Source organism: Eupeodes corollae, chromosome 1 (assembly GCF_945859685.1).
Source record: "Eupeodes corollae chromosome 1, idEupCoro1.1, whole genome shotgun sequence".
Classification (NCBI taxonomy): Eukaryota; Metazoa; Arthropoda; class Insecta; order Diptera; family Syrphidae; genus Eupeodes; species Eupeodes corollae.
In genome coordinates, this window is record NC_079147.1 from 130,193,937 (window position 1) to 130,212,526 (window position 18,590).

Sequence of the window (18,590 nt, forward strand, 5' to 3'; positions counted from 1 at the left end):
ACCAAATGATATACTCTCAAATACATCTGAGATAGGTAATTACATTGCGCAGTGCTGGTCGGAGTACTCAAGCGACTCTTTCTTCTCAAATGAGTTTAGACATCTAAAACAAGAATCCGTTACCTCTTCTCCCCTTCCTTCCCAAACAATCAAACATAACACTTTGATCATTGAAAAAGACATATCAATAGTTGAACTTGACTCTTGTTTAGCAAAATTAAAAGGAAAAACTCCTAGCCGGGATAGAATCTCTTATCCCATGATAAAAAATCTCCCAGAAAAAATTAAGCTAAGAATTCTCCATCTTTATAACAATATACTTAATACAAGTGTTATTCCTCAGATCTGGAAAACAGCATCCATACTACCTATTCCTAAGCCCGGTAAAAACAGACAATCAGCGGATGGCTACCGCCCAATTTCTCTTTTACCATGCCTCGCAAAAGTCTTGGAAAAAATTGTTGCCAAAAGACTGATCTGGTTTGCTGAGACTAATAATCTCTTAAGCCAAAATCAAACAGCATTTAAACCCAACAGAGGATGTACGGACGCCCTCCTTTATATCGATCAACTCATTTCCAGAGCCTTGAGCGCTAAGAATCACATCTCGATACTCACCTTAGACTTCGAAAAAGCTTTCGACAGGATTGGGATTCATGTAATCCTAAACAAACTTAAAGAATGGAGTGTTGGCCCCAAAATTTTTAACTATGTGAAATCTTTTTTAACCAATAGAAAGTTCTTCATAAAATGTAACAACTCCTACTCTACCTCATACCGACTTGAAAATGGTATTCCCCAGGGCTCACCATTGTCAGTAGTGCTTTTTTCAATTGCCTTCCAAAACATTTGCGAAATACTTTCTAAACGTAAAGCTTTAAACTACTGCATTTATGCAGACGATGTATATATTTTGTGTAAAACTCAAAGAATTAATGAAATGGAAAGTATTCTCTCAGAAGCAATCAAAGACATTTTAGAATGGGGAGTCACCTCAGGTTCAAAACTCTCTTTAACTAAATTCAAAGTGCTACACATATGCCGTAAACAAAATTGTACACCCCTTAATTTAAGTATTAATAATGTAAATCTTGAAAATGTAAAAAAATTAAAAATATTAGGATTAACCTTTAATAACAAATACAATTGGCGTGACCATTGCTTAGATCTTAAGATGTCTCTAGCCGCAAGGGCAAATATTGTAAAATATCTATCTAGCAAAAAAAGTAGTGTACATGTAAACTCACTCTGTAATGTAACAAAATCTTTTATTTTAAGCAAAATAGATTATGGAATTTACATATATGGAAACTCACCAAAAACAACACTAGGAATTATAAAACCTGTCTATCATGTCTATAAGCAGCGAGATGTAGTGTTGGCGCCTTCCGAACCTCCCCCATCAAAAACATCCTGGCAGAGGCTGGCCTACCAACGATAGAAGAAAGGAGGGAAAAAATAACACACAAACTCTACGCAAAACTCATCTTCTCATATAAATCGCCAATTGACAAAGAAATAGACCTCATGACGAATCGTAAAAAGAGATACAAGCAACCATCAGCCCTCTCCACAATTTTCGAGTCTGCAAAAAATGAATTCCCGAAAAAGAACCTCATCAAAATAAAAAGCCCCTATTCATTGGAACCTCCCTGGCTAATAGATTCAACCTCTTTTGTAATGGATCTAGCACCGTATAGAAAAACGAACACAAACAACCTAACATACCGAAAGCTCTATCTTAACATCTCATCGGATCTCAAAGCCAATAACTGGAACTTCATGTTTACGGACGGATCAAAGACCAGTGACAACACGTCTTTTGCCATTGTCAATGATGATGGTAGTACTGTTCGAATCGGGTTACTCCCACAAACAGCCTCCATTTTCACCGCCGAAGCCTTTGCAATCCTTAATGCAATAGAAGTGGCAATCAAAACTGGAAAAAAGCAAATCATCTGCACAGACAGCCTCTCTACTTTAAATGCCATTGCAAATGCAAACAATGATATCAACATCATCAACAACATCCGGTCCCTATTAATAAAGTCAACCAACCTCATAAAACTAATGTGGATTCCAGGACACGTTGGTATTATAGGGAACGAAAAGGCCGACGAAGCTGCCAATCTTGCTCACAAATCACCATTGTACCTGTACAACTTCTACACTAAAAACGACATAGTAAGGGTTCTTATGAACAACATTACAGTTATCGAAAAGAACAATTGGCTCATTTATCAACACCACTACACAAAAGTCAACCCCACGAAAACACCACCCAAATATCCTACAAATCTCCCAAAAATTATGATCACTAATTTTATCAGACTACGACTCGGCCATACCTCTGCTACCCACCTCCACATTCTCAAAAACGAACCACCACCTATTTGTCCCAACTGCCACACTACTCTCAATCTTCAACACCTGCTCTACAACTGTGAAACAACTAAACCATACATCACAGAAATACTTACCGGAAATGATGTCATCGAAATCTTAAGCAACCCAACTAAACCTAATATATTGAAAATCAATGAAATACTTTTGAAAACTAAAACTTCCATATAAATCTATTACCATATTATGTCAATAAATTATAATTTTAAATAAATAAGTTAACCTAGAATTAAGTTTATCTGAGCGTAAGGCCACTGTTGCTTTCAGCTCTATTCTTTTATATTAACGTGTAATTTCATTACTCGCTTAATAAATGTATAATAATAATAATAATAATGAAATAGCTATGTATGTGTATGACTTAACTATATTCGAGCTTTTATATTTTTAGGTAGTTGACATTAAAGATAGTCTTAGTTCACAGACGATTTTAGAAAAAAAAAAACATAAAATTAACAAGCTTTCATTTTATATAAACGGGCATTTTTTCTTTTTATGTTATACAAAAAATTAAATTTATTAATGTTTGATTTATTTAAAAGACCGTCATAATAGTTTCAATAGTTGAATAAAGTAAATTAATTTTATTCATACAATTTTTAATTTCATTGATTCAATTTGTATTTATCCTATTTCTTAATTGTTTCTTAATTAAAATAAATTTTGAAATGTATAGCCAATATCACAGTTACATTTTCTATCCTTTAACTTGTAAAATTTACAACAATTACATTATGTAGGTTATGTACGTAGTAGTAAAATAAAAGTGAATCTGGAAACTGAATACGAACCGTTTTTTTGTAGACATATATGTTTTTGGTAGTTTTTGCACGATCAACTGACAGTTGATCAAATTTTAGTTCAAAGAATGCAGTTGACTGCTTATGTTGTCTGAATCTGCCCATTCTTCACGATGTTTAATTCCCCATTGGACAATGCTGTCAAGGAAAGAATTTAAAAAGCTTATGATACGTTGCCACTGGTAGTCCACATCCGAAGAACAAAGATGAGAGTATGAAAAGCTTAGCTTAAGGAACAAATTAAGTAGATCAGAATTTTTAGACAAAAGATCATTTGTAAAAATAAAGAAGAGTGTCGGGGCCCTGGGGCACACCATTCATTATTTTGTGGATATTAGATTTGAACCCGTCCAGTAGGCCCTGCATTGAACGGGCCGAAACGAACGGACCCAACAAAGAAGAAATTCATCAATACCAAATTCAAGCAATTTTGATAAGAAAGCGTGATGCCAAACTTTATCGAACGCCTTTGACATATCACGTGGAATAAATTTACTATTCTCTTACGATGTACAATAATTTCAACTGTTCAGTGAAATAAACCATAAAATCACCTGTAGATCCATTGCAACGAAAGCCATACTGCCGGTCATTAAGACGCTTTCGTTCTTCAAGATATTTCTTAAGCGGAAAATTGATCAGCGTTTTCATGATCTTGGAAAGAAGGGACGTGAGAGCATTGAACGATATTTAGAAGTGGAGGAGGATTCAAGCACAAGAGCAATATAATTTGCAAAAAGATATCCAAATGCTTCAAATCCTGACCATCCCGTCGTTAGAAGAGTCCATAATTCTCATATGAAAGGTATTATTCCAGGCAGTTGAAGGATTGAAAAACTTATTTTGCGAGGCGTCCATATTATTCCCGTCTCACCTTTTGAAATTCTCACCCTGAACTCTGCGGGTTCAGACTTTTTGAAGTGCTTATATTTCAAAAATATTTTAGAAACGTCTTTAAACACACTTGTGGGTTCAGGATTTTCTTGGATTGTTTTTGACATTTCTTATTCTTGCCTTTCTTTGTTTCTTGTCATTGCTTTTTTATTGTTTCTTGTGTTTCCGAGTAAACAAAAAATATGCCACCAGACAATTTCAAGTGGAGAAAAGACCTTATAACCGAATTAATTTGAATGAATTAATGGTTGAGAGAGTCTAGCTTGGTAGTTGCCTTCAACACAAGCATTGTTATAAAATTTAAAATTTATTTGAAAGTTATTCACGTAGCAGAACGCACACAAATAAAACCCAAATGTCATTTCGATTCTATTTGAATTCGATTCCTCGATTCAGTGCCACCATATACATGGATCGAAATTTCAATTCGATTCGATTCCTCGATCTCATCTTGTAACCAGGGTACAAGACAATCCTGAATCCAGAATTCTGCCGGTTGAGAATTTTACAGTATTTCTATTTCACCTACTTTCTCTTTCGCACTTATTTGCGTCTTTATAAAAACACACTATGGACGAAAATGAGGGGATGTTCTTGCGTCTTATTTTTTAATGAGTTTGTTTGGGACCGATAAATCGTACGTAGTGGGCACAAGTGCAATAGTGCATTGCTCATTCCGCAAACTTCCGTATTTGCTTAAGGTGTATTTCATAAAAGAAAAAAACGCGGTTTGAAGTAGGTTTCTGCTTGAAGAAATCAGTTCATTCAAAGAAAACAAAATAAGTAGACAACAAGGAAATAACGCAGCTCTTCGACTTACTTCATAAATTTGTATGCATATCTGTACTGGGCTGATGTGTCAAAGGTTGTCACTTTGATAACAAATATGAATGTATAATAGATCTATTAGCATAAAGCGTAAATTTTGCAGAAAATTCCGCAATTAGTTGAATTTTACTAAAGTGACACAACTGGCTGAAATTATTGACAATAATTATAATAAAACCAATATGAACTGCTATTTTTAATTATTATAAATAAATAAGATAGTATTTAATTTTGTTTGCGTTATTTTTCACATTCAAAGAGGAATGACACTAAGCTATTTTGTATTAACCATTCAAATAATTTATCAAGATCTTCAAATAAAACACAATGCCTCACACTATTAATAATTAAAAAATGTTTAAAATCGCCTGTGCAAGCTATTGCGTTATATCGTTTAATTAAATGTAAAAAATGCCCTTAAATTGATCTTCATGCCTGCCGAAGTTGAAGAGACTGATTCCTCTGTAGTTGGTGGAGTTTTTGCAGTATCGGGCAAAGAGTATTGACGGTCCATTCATCGAGCATGCTTTCTTCCGAAAATATTTTACATACAAGTTGGTGCATCCTCCTAACCAAATTATCTCCTCCATGTGCTTCGAAACTTTGAAAAGCTCGGCATTCAAATAATATGCTCCAGCGGCTTTATTAGACTTCAGATAAGATAATATGGCAATCTATACTTCGTCTAAGTCGAGAAGGTAGGGTTGTTGGTTTCCGTCGTCTATAATGAATAGATCATCTTGTCTGACAGTGAAATTGGGTTTCGTCGTCTACGTTATACAGTCTGCAGAAGTTGTCTTTCCATATCCTCAGCATTGGCTACCGTTCTATTAAGATGTTTCCACCTTCGTCTTTGCATCCGTTGATTAAAGGTTTATGCACGTGTGAATTTCGTTTCACCTGCCTAAAAAAATTTGGAACTTCGTTTTGCTTTTGAAGCTCTCGACATCTCCGAAAGCACGCTTCTCATGCTCTCTTTTTTGACTCGGTAGTAGTGACTCGGTCGGAGAAGGGTTTGGCAATATCTTGCGGTTGTAGCCGTTCGACGTTGAACTTTCTCCCAGCATCTCCTTGTTTTAGTTTAGATCTAGAAGTGCTTCCTTGACAAAGCCGAATCCAAATAAAGGTTGTTGGTTTTCTCGTTAGCAGTCACCATAGCAAATATCGCATTTTTCATCCCGTCGCATTTAATGGATGGTGGTGATATCTGCTATATAGCTGTCAAGGGCTTGGGTTTTCCACATTAAATTCTCCGTATCCGATGTTTGTTGGTGATTCGCTACTACTATTTTTTTACGTGGTCAGGAAGTCATCATTCAACCTGGAGGGTCAGATCCAAGGACGGGAAGCCGGATAAACCACTTCTTACTCTCAGGCCTCAGCTCCGAATACGTCGTAGAACCCCTATAAGGTGTTCACTAAATGGTTCAACCTAACTGAAACGGTAGACACTATCTTTGATTTCACCACGGGAATTCCGCCAAGAAGGAGAGGAGAGGTGCCTTAGTGGAAACACTCCTACCCCTCCATAAATTTTCCACTGGAGTTAGAACCAATCTCCAGTTGAGGTATTAGGCGCTCGATGTTCACCGTGGGGAGTTACGAGTAGGAGAAGACAAAGATGGGCTTTTGAGAAAAAACTTGTGGACGCTTGTGTCCTCTTGAATGCACATGTCTACTATTTCAACATGAATGCTTAACACATGTTGCAAATATTGTATCATGCAAACATTTATTGAACAAAATAAAGGCGAAGCGATATTTTTTTTCGTAATGCATTTTAAAGATCTTGAAAATTCAAAGCAAAAAAAATATATGTATGATTCAAAGTACAATGGGTAATTAATTTTCTTAAACTCTTTTTAAACAATATTGTGTTAAATAAAAATTCACATGCATTATGAAGCAAAAGCAAAACAAATCATGATATCTTTGATGCAATGTGCGATGGTGGACAAGAGAATGGGATTTGTTCCTTTTACCAAAACAAGTTTGCTGGGAATACTACTCTGTTACAACTTAGCTCAGATTTCAAAAATGTTCTCACAGTCAAGATAAGGTACTTTTTTAAAAGTCAGTATTGTTAATTGTATATAGTGTCAATAGTCGTCGACCAATGCTTTCGTCTTAGAAATGCAGGGCAACATCTCACTGATTAGCACAACTGTCGTATTTAAGCGTAACGCATTGGTCTAAATTTTGCAAAATACCTATTACATAAACACGATTTGTTATTTAAATGTTGTTCATGTTAAATGTCTTCTTTGTTGTAATGTAAGTATTGTTTAAAATAGTTTTACATGCAAAGCATTGTATTTTAATTTAATTTGGTATTGAATGTAGGACCATTTTGTTACAAAAATAAAAAAAAACTACGAAATTACAGCTGACAAAAAATGTAATCTGCTTTAGAATCTCTTGAATCTTCCTAGATGATTAATTGCCGCAATCATATTATTAAGCAACTTTAAATTTTTAGCTAACGGGAGTTTTGAGTTTCTTTCTAAAAACAAACGTAATGAATTTTGTTTTTTTACTCATTACCTATACACTTATCTAGATATTTGATTTACTATTCACTGTATTTTAAAATCAAATTAGATACTACATAAAATATGAAATAGTATTTTTATTGCATTTATTAAACAAACTGTGTTTTCTCTTTTTATTGCAACTATAAACTTGCAGAGAAGTCGTGGATTTGGTTTTATAACATTTCAAGAACCAAACAGCGTGGACAAAGTTCTTAAGGTGCCAATTCATACACTCGATGGCAAAAAAATTGATCCCAAGCACGCAACTCCGAAAAATCGGCCAAGGCAAGCCAACAAAACCAAGAAAATATTTGTCGGTGGTGTTTCACAAGAAACTTCAGCTGAAGAAGTTAAAGGATATTTCGGTCAATTTGGCACTGTTGAAGAAACAGTGATGTTAATGGATCAACAAACTAAACGTCATCGAGGATTTGGATTTGTCACATTCGAAAATGAAGATGTTGTTGACCGTGTCTGCGAAATTCACTTTCATACAATAAAAAATAAGAAAGTCGAATGTAAGAAGGCTCAACCAAAAGAAGCAGTCACATCGGCCCAACAATTGTTGCAGAAACGTTTAATGTTTAGTACATTAGGTGTCCGATTGCCAACTGCACCTGGGCAATTAGTAGGAGGACCTGGGAATCCTCCATCTGTTACTGCAGTTAACTCATTGGCTTTGCTACAATCACAACAAGCTGCTCAGGCGCATGCTGCACAAGCAGCTATAATGCATAATCATTTTACGGTACAAAACACAGCTGCCAATCCGGGCTATGGAAAATTGGTAGCAACATACCCTCAAGCGGCACTTCACAGTATTAGGTAAGTTTATAAACATCAAATATAAATTACTAAAGCTAAGTACTGACTATATTTTAATTCACAAATTAATCGTAAATATTAGCCAGATTTGTGGTCAGGGTAATCAGATGTAAGTTATTGACAAAAAAAAAGTAAAACCACTTTTAAATTTTTATTAAACATAAATGCATTTCACAGCAAAAAGAGACTTAGTACAGGGAGACTAGGTAGTACAAAGATTACATTCAATTAGTAAATATTGTCCTTGTTTTTTAATCACATTGAACAAAAAATTGTATAGATTATAAATTCATTAAATCGGTGTTTAAGTGGATATGTATTGATTCAGACCAGTTTATGAGGTTTGTTCACTTTTTTTTGTATTAGTTTGCAATTATTGTCCAATGATGTAATGGTGTGTGGATCTTCATTATCTGGATCATAAATGTGGGCTGCAATTGCTTTTTCTACCTCTCTCTTTTTTATTGATCGAAGATATGCGTTAAATCTAGTATATTTTTCGTCACAGTTTGAGCAAGAGATTTAATAAATGCCATCTTCTCATCTGGCTATAATTTACAATGCCTTCATTCGTCGAAAACTTGAATATAACTAGCATATTTGGACAGGTGCCCCTAAAACAAGTTTAAGTATTTTGGATAGGATCCAATAAAGAGCTTTGAAAATGATAGGCAATAGAACTATAACCGAAACGTCACTCGAACACCGCCGAAATGTGTCATGCCCTTTTTCTGTGTTCTTTCGAATTAGCCAGTTGCATTCCCCTTTGAAACAATTCTTCCGTAATACTCGTACTTCTGAAAATGCACATACGTTTAACCTTGAGAAATTCTTTTTTTAACCGCACATCGAGAATGTGGAATTCCTTACCCAGCTCTTTTTTGCCCTATCATTTCTTAATTCAATACTTAATATAGGACCAATGAGCACCGTCTTTATCCGTCCCTATTTTCCTAATAACCCCCTGAGTGCCAGTTAATTATGAAAAAAACTCTATTAGCTGATGTGTGGTCTTCGGTTAAAGCCAAACGAAATTTAATCTTTGTCAAAGATATGTTTATTGGTGACATCAGGGCGAAAGATAAGGTGACACGGTGTCCATGTGTGCATATGTTTTGTTCAAAAAGTGTACTGATTTTGTTTCGTTTCAGTTAGACTGAAGTACTTGTCAGTAAAAAAATTGCTGCAAGTCTTGCAGTTATAAGTAGCAATATTTATGTTTTTGGGTACCGTTGCTTAAGACATCTTAAAATTTCAGATGTCGTATTTGTCATGCTGTCGGGAAGTTTAGAGATGAAGTCGCATCGAGGGAATTACATTATTTTCATTGTCATAAGCACATAGTAATGTAAGGGAGATAATTAATTCACAATCCAAAATGAGAAAAAAGTTGTTTTATTTTCTTTGATCTCTTACCAAAGCATTGTATATTGTATGCATATAGAAAAGTAAAAAAAATGTATATATATGGTCTGAAGTGTGATGGTAGCGATGGCTGTGTAAAGTACTTAGCTTCATTGTCAGAACTTATTGTTTTGCGTTAGTAGTAATTGATTTTATTTCTGCTTTTCTTATCATTGTTTTATAAAAAAAAATGAATTCAACATCAATTAGCAATTTGCACGTACAAATAATTAATTTAATTTAATATTGTATAAAATAGTAGCAAATAGTAACATGAACTCATTTATTAATAACATCCTATATTTTAAGTATCTTTTAAAAATGAACAAAGTGTTTTCCAGTCGAAACCATTCACAGCGTTGAATGTTTTTTGCAACTTTAATGTTCTCTCCTCGAAGAGAGAGGCGTTGTAGAGAAACCATTGGACAAACGTTTTCCGTTTGTATTTACATAAACAATTCTGCATTTGCACACGAAGAGATATGTGCCTATATATAGTTATAATTAGGTAGTTACTTCAAATAATACTTAAAACTAACTAAAACTACCTATTAATACTAGAAAAACCAGTCTCTTGCGATTGTAGCCGTTTAACGTAGAATCTTCTCACAGTACTTCCTTGTATTGTGGCTACAACGAGGCAGTGGTCCAAATCAATGTTTGCCCCTCGGAATGTTCCTATATCCTGTATACTAGAGAAGTGTCGTGCGTCGATCGCAATGTGGTCAATCTGGTTGACGGTTGATTGATCAGGAGATTTCGATGTCCCCTTGTGGATATTGGATGTGTGAACTGCGTACTAGAACCAGAACGTCTCGCCCCGCAGCGAAATCGATCAGCCTAAATCCGTTGTCGGAGGTGGTGTCGTTAAGGATGTATCTCCCGATTATGCCACCAAAGGTGTCTTCTCTTCCTAGCTTGTCATTAAAATCTCCTAAGATAATTTTAGCCAGGCACTGCTCATATGTCTTGTCCAAGAGCTCGAAAAATATGTCTTTGGTGTCTTTATCTTCCTCTTCTGTTGGAGCATGCGCTCATATTAGGCTTATGTTGGCGAATTTAGCCTTCATGCGAATTGTCGTGATGCGCTCGCTCACACTGTTGAAACTCAAGACTTTTTGCCTGAGTCTAGTTCCAACAACAAATCCACACCCAAATAGACGCTGCCTTTGTTCTCGGTAGCAGTCGCCGTAGTATATATCGCAGTCTTTTAGTTTGCGTTTACCCGGTCCATCCCATCGCACTTCTTGGATGGCGGTAATATCTGCCTTGCAGCCGCTTCCGCTAGTTGTTCGGCTGCACGTGGTCTGTTAAGGGACCTAACATTCCACGTGCAGATCCGAAGTTCGTTGTCCTTATTTCGTTTGCTTGGGTTGTCAACAGTGAATCCGTCCCTATACGGGGTTTATTGGTGCTTCGCAACTTAAGGGTTTTACTTGGCTAGGAAGTCACCCCGACGGCACAACCCCCAAACTGGAGGGCCAGGTGCTTAATATAACTCCATGGAAGGGGAGCCGGATAAACCACTCCTTACAGGTCTGGGCTCCGAATATGTCGAAGAAGCCCTATAAGGTGTTCACTAAGTAGTTCAACCTTACTGGAACTGTAGACGCCACCGTTGATTCCATCTTCAGAATTCATCCGGTGCCGTCTGGATAAGGAGAAGTGCCTTAGTGGAAACACCTCTCCCCCCCCCCCTCTTGTTTGCTGCCCCCAACAACTTTCCACTGGGGCTAGAACCCAATTTCCAGTTGAGGTACTAGGCACCCGATGTTCACCGCGGGGAGATGAGAGTAGGAGTTGATAGACAGAGGTGGGTTTTGAGAATAACCTGTAGACGCTTGTGTTCTCTTGAATGCACATGTTTACCATTTAAACATTGTTTTTGACATTTGGGAAAATTTAAAAAAAAATCCTCACGACAAAGGAAAAAAAGTGGACCGGGGGATCCTTTGTAGTCAGATGTCTTGGCGCAAGAGGGAGCGAACCTTCTTTCGTTAAGTAGGATTGTGTTCGAATGGGACCGAGTAAGAAAAAATTCAATTAGCACTTCAGACTAGGTAGTCGATATTTAGTTTGAACTTTAGCCGGTCTAGTTTTAAGTATGGTATTATACACAAATAAATCAAAATGTCATTTCATAGTACCGTGCGGATTTTATATTGGAAGACCGTCTGGTTCAACATGTTTTTCATGTGTTAAAAGACAACTTCCCTATACCATATTCAGGTGTTTTAGGTCTGCATTTTTTTAAGAATTATAATTGTGTTTTAGGTCATCAAACAAAACAAGGTTAGCTTATTATAAAATCGAACGATTACCAGGCAAATTCTTTCAAAGTAAACACAATTTCTATTCTTGCTAAATCTGAACTCGTTTGACTTTTTCATATAGAATCATCAGAGGAAGAAATTTGTATTCTTTATCAGGAGGTTATGATCGGCGCTTATATAACATACAATTGTGTATTACATAATGTACTTCAAAAAATCAACCATTTGTAAAAATTACCAACACTTCGCATAAAAATATAACAGTACAGAATGTTAAAGTAAAAACAGAAAGTCTTAACGACTATAATATTATCCAATCGATTCAAAAAACAGATAAGAGAAATTCAATTAAGCTTGAAGAACTTGTATTCCAACTACTTGTACATTTTCTCATTCGTAACAGACTAATACGTTTTAACAACTAATATGTTTTATTAACAAAAAGTTAGGATGAAAGATGATGAACCAGTGTATGTTAAAAACTATAAGATACCGCAATATACAAAGAAGACATAAGTAGGCATTCAGGTAAATTAATTGAAGATGATATAGTACCGTCCACTTCCAGGCAAACAAGAAAAAAGGTGGAAACTAGTCATTGACTACATAAAAAAACTAATGAACTAATGAAATTGAACGATTATACTATAACAAGAGCTTTCTTTTACAGAAGGGAGTTACTCAATTGTAAATGGTGAGTGTGGACGATATATGTTTAAAACAATTGAAAAATAGTAATATGTAAGTATAGTGGCTTAGGCTATCTCATTTTGTGATCGGATCCTAGCCAAAAGTAGTGATATCAACAAAGTTTTTTCAGTTCCTCCGAGAGCATCCTAGAAATAAATTCCATCAGTTCCATTTTTCACAGTTACTTTCAAAGAGTCGTAAACACGTAAACAATCTTCTGGTGTTCATTAAAATTTGAAAAGCTCTTGGAACTACTTCAGGTAGTGCCTAGGTATCTCATGGGTATTGGCGTTCTCGTTATTTAGTGTATCATGCATAAGACGATTGGGCAGTGTCATCCCTAACACAATAACATTTTATTTATGATCATTTGAGGACTGTCTTCTGTCATAATTAATGTCTACTTTTCCATTTTTTAAACTTGATTTAAAACAAAATAAATTATCAAAATCGGTCTAGCCTTTTCTGAGTTTAAGTGAGACTTTGTCACAGCAATTAATGTTTATACGAGTATATAATAGAATATATAGTACATTGCAAGGTAACAAAACAATAATCACGGCAAATGTCCTTTTACATTTTAGATACGCTCCATATCCCATTCCTGCTGGTGCTGCTGTAGCAGTTGCAGCTGCCCAACAACATCATCACCATCAACAACAGAATTCATCCAGTCAACATTCGACTGCTAATCAAACATCGAGTCATGCGGCAGTAGCTGCCAGTACTGCCGCACACGCAGCAAACTCAGCAGCGCATGTTGCTGCTGTGCAACAGGCAGCTCTTGTAGCATCAAATCCCATAAATGCTCATGCAGCAGCAGCCGCAGCAGCTTCTGGAAATCCATATCAAGCCTATGCTTTAGCCAATGTTGATATGTCAAGCTTTCAGGGCGTTGATTGGGGATCAGTGTATGGTATGGGAATGTATGTTTAGGAATAGGGAACATGTTGTTTAAATTTAGTTTGTTGTATGCTTATAATTTACATTTTTAATGTTTTGTTTTACTTGCCTGAATTGAAATTAAAAATGACACAGAGCAGGATATTCTATGAGACTTAAAAGAATTTTATATAAACAAAAATAATTAAAAATGACTAGAGAGGTGGGTGGTTCTGTGAGACTTAAAAGAATTGTATTTTAAAAATAATCATCATATAAATGCACATCCACACATTTCTTTAATTGAGTAACAAAAAAAAGAAGTTTCAACTAAATTAGTGTTTTGATTGTTAGAAAATAATTAACAGCAAGCAAAACAAAATATCAAAACCACCGATTCACTACGAAAGAATTAAAATTTAATTTCGAATATGTTGATAAAAGTGAATACGAAATTGTTTGCATTTTCCTTAAAATATAAATAATAATTATCACTTTTAAAAGTACTTAATTAAAAGTCATAAACAACATTCAATATTTACTGTAGAAACTATATCTTTCAGACTGACTGATAAACAATTGATTTCAGGCTAAACCATAGATTATAACACAATATATACTAGAATAAGAATTTTAGTTTATATATTTTGGTGTCGTGTTTTTGAAAGTTGTTAAGTGTTTATACAAATATTTCTATAACTAAACAAACTTAAGAAATAGTAAGCATAAATTGATTCGGCAGCATGCAAAAAATTAGTTTGGTTTTTATTATTTTTTTGTAACTTATTTTATTTCTAATAAAAACCGAGTTTAAGAAAAATTTATATTATGAAATGAATTAAGGACAATACAAACATAAATAATACTAAACATTTTACTTCCTTCACGTCTTATTCTATACATTTTTTATTTTATACATTTCCATAACAGTATTTCTTGAATATTTTGTAGTATATTTTTTAATAACTTATTTCATTTGTACTTTAAAATCTATTCTAACCAAAACTAAAAAAAAGCATTTTGGCTGAAATAATTCGTTTGCCTCCATTGATTAGTTTGTTAAATGTGGGTTTAAATTTAATCTTATAGTCAATATTTTTTGCTTGTTTATATTATATAATAATATTAATATTGTACATAATTGCTAGGAATAAAATGTATTTAAAATTTTGCCGTTATAGAACGCATTCCTTAAAATTTGTATTGAAACAAAAAGAATATTTTTTTTTCATGGACAAAAATTTTAGATGCAACGCAAAATGTTTTTTAGAACTGCTTTAAATCATGACAAATTGTAATAAGTAAAAATTGCTTCTTTAAATTATATAAGTAATTTAATATTTTTGTTGCATCATTCCATGCATTTATCTTTAATAAATAATGTTTTGTTTGAACTCAACAGAACTTAAATAATGAATTACAATGATATTTAGTAGGAACTTAATATTTTTTTCATCATTTTTGAGCGGCTGTTGTACTTAGAAAATACATTAAAAGAAAATGTATGAACCGAAATGGTATGTCTGGAAAAAATTAATGAGATAATATTTCATAAAAGTTTTCTTAACTAAAACACGTTTCTGTAAAAAAGTTTTTATAATTTCTCATTTCATTAAAAATTTGAAGCGGGTAACTACTTGCACATTTTGTGTAGTTACATATATAACTCCCGGCACAGCCAAACTACGAAATGGACCCGTGATCACAAATGTTCTTGTGAAAGATTAGAACCAATCTTATAAAAGATTTTATATTAGTACATGTCAAATCGGAATTTTAGGTTAAACACTATGATATATGATAGTGTGGAGATGTCACAAGTTCGTCTTTTCTTTTGTTGATATTGTCCAGAAAACCCATAATATAAACTTGTTAGAAATCCTTATGTTTGTATAAGTAGAACTTTAACCAAATTTAACAACTTTTTTTACCAAAGGTATTGGCAAAAGGTATACATATTTTACTATTGCGAATATTTCCGCTGTTAAGTATGGCATTGGCAAAACTAAGATATTTAATCGCTTTATAACATTTTCTGACATGTTAATTCAAAATATTAACTTTACGTAGAGGGTTGTCAGTTGGTTGAATTTTGTTTATTTAAATAGTGCATTTCTGCAGTTGGGCTCCTTTTCTCGACAATTCTACTGCATCTTGTCACGCAATTCATTTGTTTCGGATTTGTTTAGACGAACAGTGACATTAATTTGAAAAGCATAGCTAAGACAGCCGCTAATTGAATAAAAAAAACATCTTAGGTTTTATATCATCTTTTGTTTTTTATTTCATCTTTTATACTTAATTGAAAATCATTTTATGTGAAAGTTTATCTAAAGCACTTAATTTAAATTTAATTTCTATAAATTATCATTAATTTAACATAAGTTTTGAAGTAGATAAATTATATTTTTAGATCTTATATTTTGTTTTACAATGAAAAATTACGGTTCTAAAGTATATACCTACTTAAATACCCAGACAAATATTAAAAAAAAAGTGATTTTTGTACTGAATGTTTAGAATAGCAAGTTATTAACGTTTGTCAATATTTTTAAAATCACAATACAAAACTTTTAACATGTCAAAATATAAGAAAAAGAAGTTATTGCACTCTCAAAAGTGGAAAGTGTTTTAAAGCTAATCTTAAGATGTATGTAATGTTATTTTGAACCTAATTTTACTAAATATTTCGAGCCGTTAATTAATTTAATAACTTACTCAAAGAAAAAAAAAACCGTATATAAATTTTAAAGTTAAATGAAATTGATCTAAAAGTATTATTAGACAATAAACATCTTGTTGATATTGTTGGGACCCAAAATTAACTGAAACGTTTTATTTTTTTCTGTTCAAGAATTAATTTGATTATATTTTGTAGCATTTGAATTAATATTTTGTATCTTTTTCAATAACAAATTACTTCTAAACTGTAATTACGAAATAAAGAAACAATTTTGCTGAAAAATGTATTTATTAATGACATAAACATTTCTTTATATACTAATACATTTAGTTTTTAGTTTTCCGATTTTAATTTAGCAAACAAAATTGAATTAAAAATGCATGTGTAAATAAACTTTTCAATATGTTTTTTGATGCAACACAATTGTTTAAATGTTTTTATATATGTTTCAATATTTTTGTGTATTTATATTGCTTCGTAATTGGTTGTTATTGTTCGTAGGTAAGGTAAGTAATTACTAAATTGATACAAATGTGGCTGTTGGTTCTTTCTTTTGTATGTTTATTAATCAAATTAGTTACAATCTTTGAATGCGTAAGTTAAAAACATGTTGGTTTCATTTTATTTACATTTAAATATTCAGAGGTAAATAATTTGCCTACATTTTTATTTATTAGTACTATAGTTACTAAATAATTAAATACAAAAATTAAAATAGAGTCTGTACATACAATGTACATTTATTGTGTTGTGTTTGTTTGGGTTGATATTAATACATATTTTGATTTATTTATAAGAAATAAATCAACAAATTGATTTAGATCATATAGATGTAAAGTCGAACGGCACGTGCAAATTTATGAACTTTTCCAAATAAAGGACATTTGCCTGTCCGAGTTCTCAGTATTTAGAACAATTTATTTTTGTGGGGTATATATGCATTTCGAATAATTATGAGTAGCGAAAGTTCCATATCATAAACCTCCAGAAGTCTGTTCTTTTTCTAACTATTGTTAACAAACGTTAACTATTGTCGTTTCAACATTTAAATTTCATGAACTTTCCTTGGATCCCCCACAATGCGATATTTTTGTGCATAGAATTGTGCATACTGTCAACGAACGGTAGAGGCTAGATGTTGGAGCTTGAGGACGTGACGATGCATACGACGTGAAAGGGGATGCTGAGGATCGATAAGCGACGATGCTTAAGACGTGAAAGGGGATGCTGAGGATCGATAGGCTGATGGCAAGGAAACCCGTAATTTGTCAACGATCTCTGACTAGAGAAACGGAGCCATCAGCCGTTTGTGTCTGTACTCAAAGCTTTAAAAATACGATGACAATGCTTCGAAAGAAAAAGAAGAGTATTATTTCTGGGGCCCTACCTAATTCGATTCTATAGTAAAAATGGTCGAATTCGCAAAATCATTTCGTAATTCTATAAGCAAGTTCTAAAATCGAAAATCGAACAGCTCTAGTAGTGCCAACAATTCTTTTTGTTTTCTTAGTGCAAAATTGGATCTATCTCCGAATACTTTGACCGTACTATGTAACTCGATTCTACAATGAAATTGCTCGAATTCGAAATATTGGTACTATGTATCTATTTGACTACTTTCGAACGAACGAGAATCGAATAGTTCTAGTAGTGCCAACTATATTCTTATGAACTTTCAAATAAACGAGGAACTACGTGACTCGAAAGTAGAATTCAAATCAAGGCAAAATCGAAATTAATCACTCTACATCAAATGTGTTTGCGAGCGAAGTTTTTTTTTGCAAAGTGTAAGTAAAATGTTGAATATGAGTTCCATCTACCACCCAATTACACCGGGAATTCGTAATTTTTGCTAAAAATAGCGTTTGGACCTTCGTTTTTATTGCTAATTCAAAATTTCAATATTCATAATCAGCGGGCAGATGATTTCTTTTTATTGAAGTCAAAACTTCGGCATGTATTTTTGACATGGTTTGCTGTTCCAGCGTTCTTGTCACCACCGATTTGGTTTTGGTAACCTCATGTTGCCAAAAATTTCAATGCTGCTGATAACTTAATGATAATAGGAACAGCTTTTGTCTTTTGCGAATAGTCATGTCGGATGATATGGTGTTGAGTAAGAACATAAATCCGTCTTTGGAAAGACAAAAGCTCTTAACAAAACTAAAACAAAAGTATATATTTTTCATTAAGAATGCGTTAAAATATTCTACCGTATATATGTACATATACATATGTACAAACCATTTCTCACTCAGCTCTATTATTTTGGTATTATCTCTTATTCTTCTGCGTTTATGTAATTTGCTCATACCGTACTTCATTTCCTTGCAAATTAAACCAACTCTATACTCGTTCGAAAGTGGAGACATAA

General features: G+C 33.5%; 1 protein-coding gene across 5 annotated transcripts in view; it reads left to right on the forward strand.

The window, feature by feature from the left end:
- LOC129938954 (RNA-binding protein Musashi homolog Rbp6) overlaps window positions 1–16,519 on the forward strand; it is a 77,405-nt gene extending 60,886 nt beyond the window's left edge. For all 5 annotated transcript variants that reach the window (XM_056046797.1, XM_056046798.1, XM_056046796.1 and 2 more), the window contains 2 exons: window positions 7,614–8,284; window positions 13,236–16,519. In XM_056046797.1, the coding sequence (XP_055902772.1) occupies window positions 7,614–8,284; window positions 13,236–13,587 (1,023 nt within the window). In that variant the 3' untranslated portion in view covers window positions 13,588–16,519. The remainder of the gene's footprint in view (window positions 1–7,613; window positions 8,285–13,235) is intronic.
- The last annotated feature ends 2,071 nt before the right edge of the window (window positions 16,520–18,590 follow it).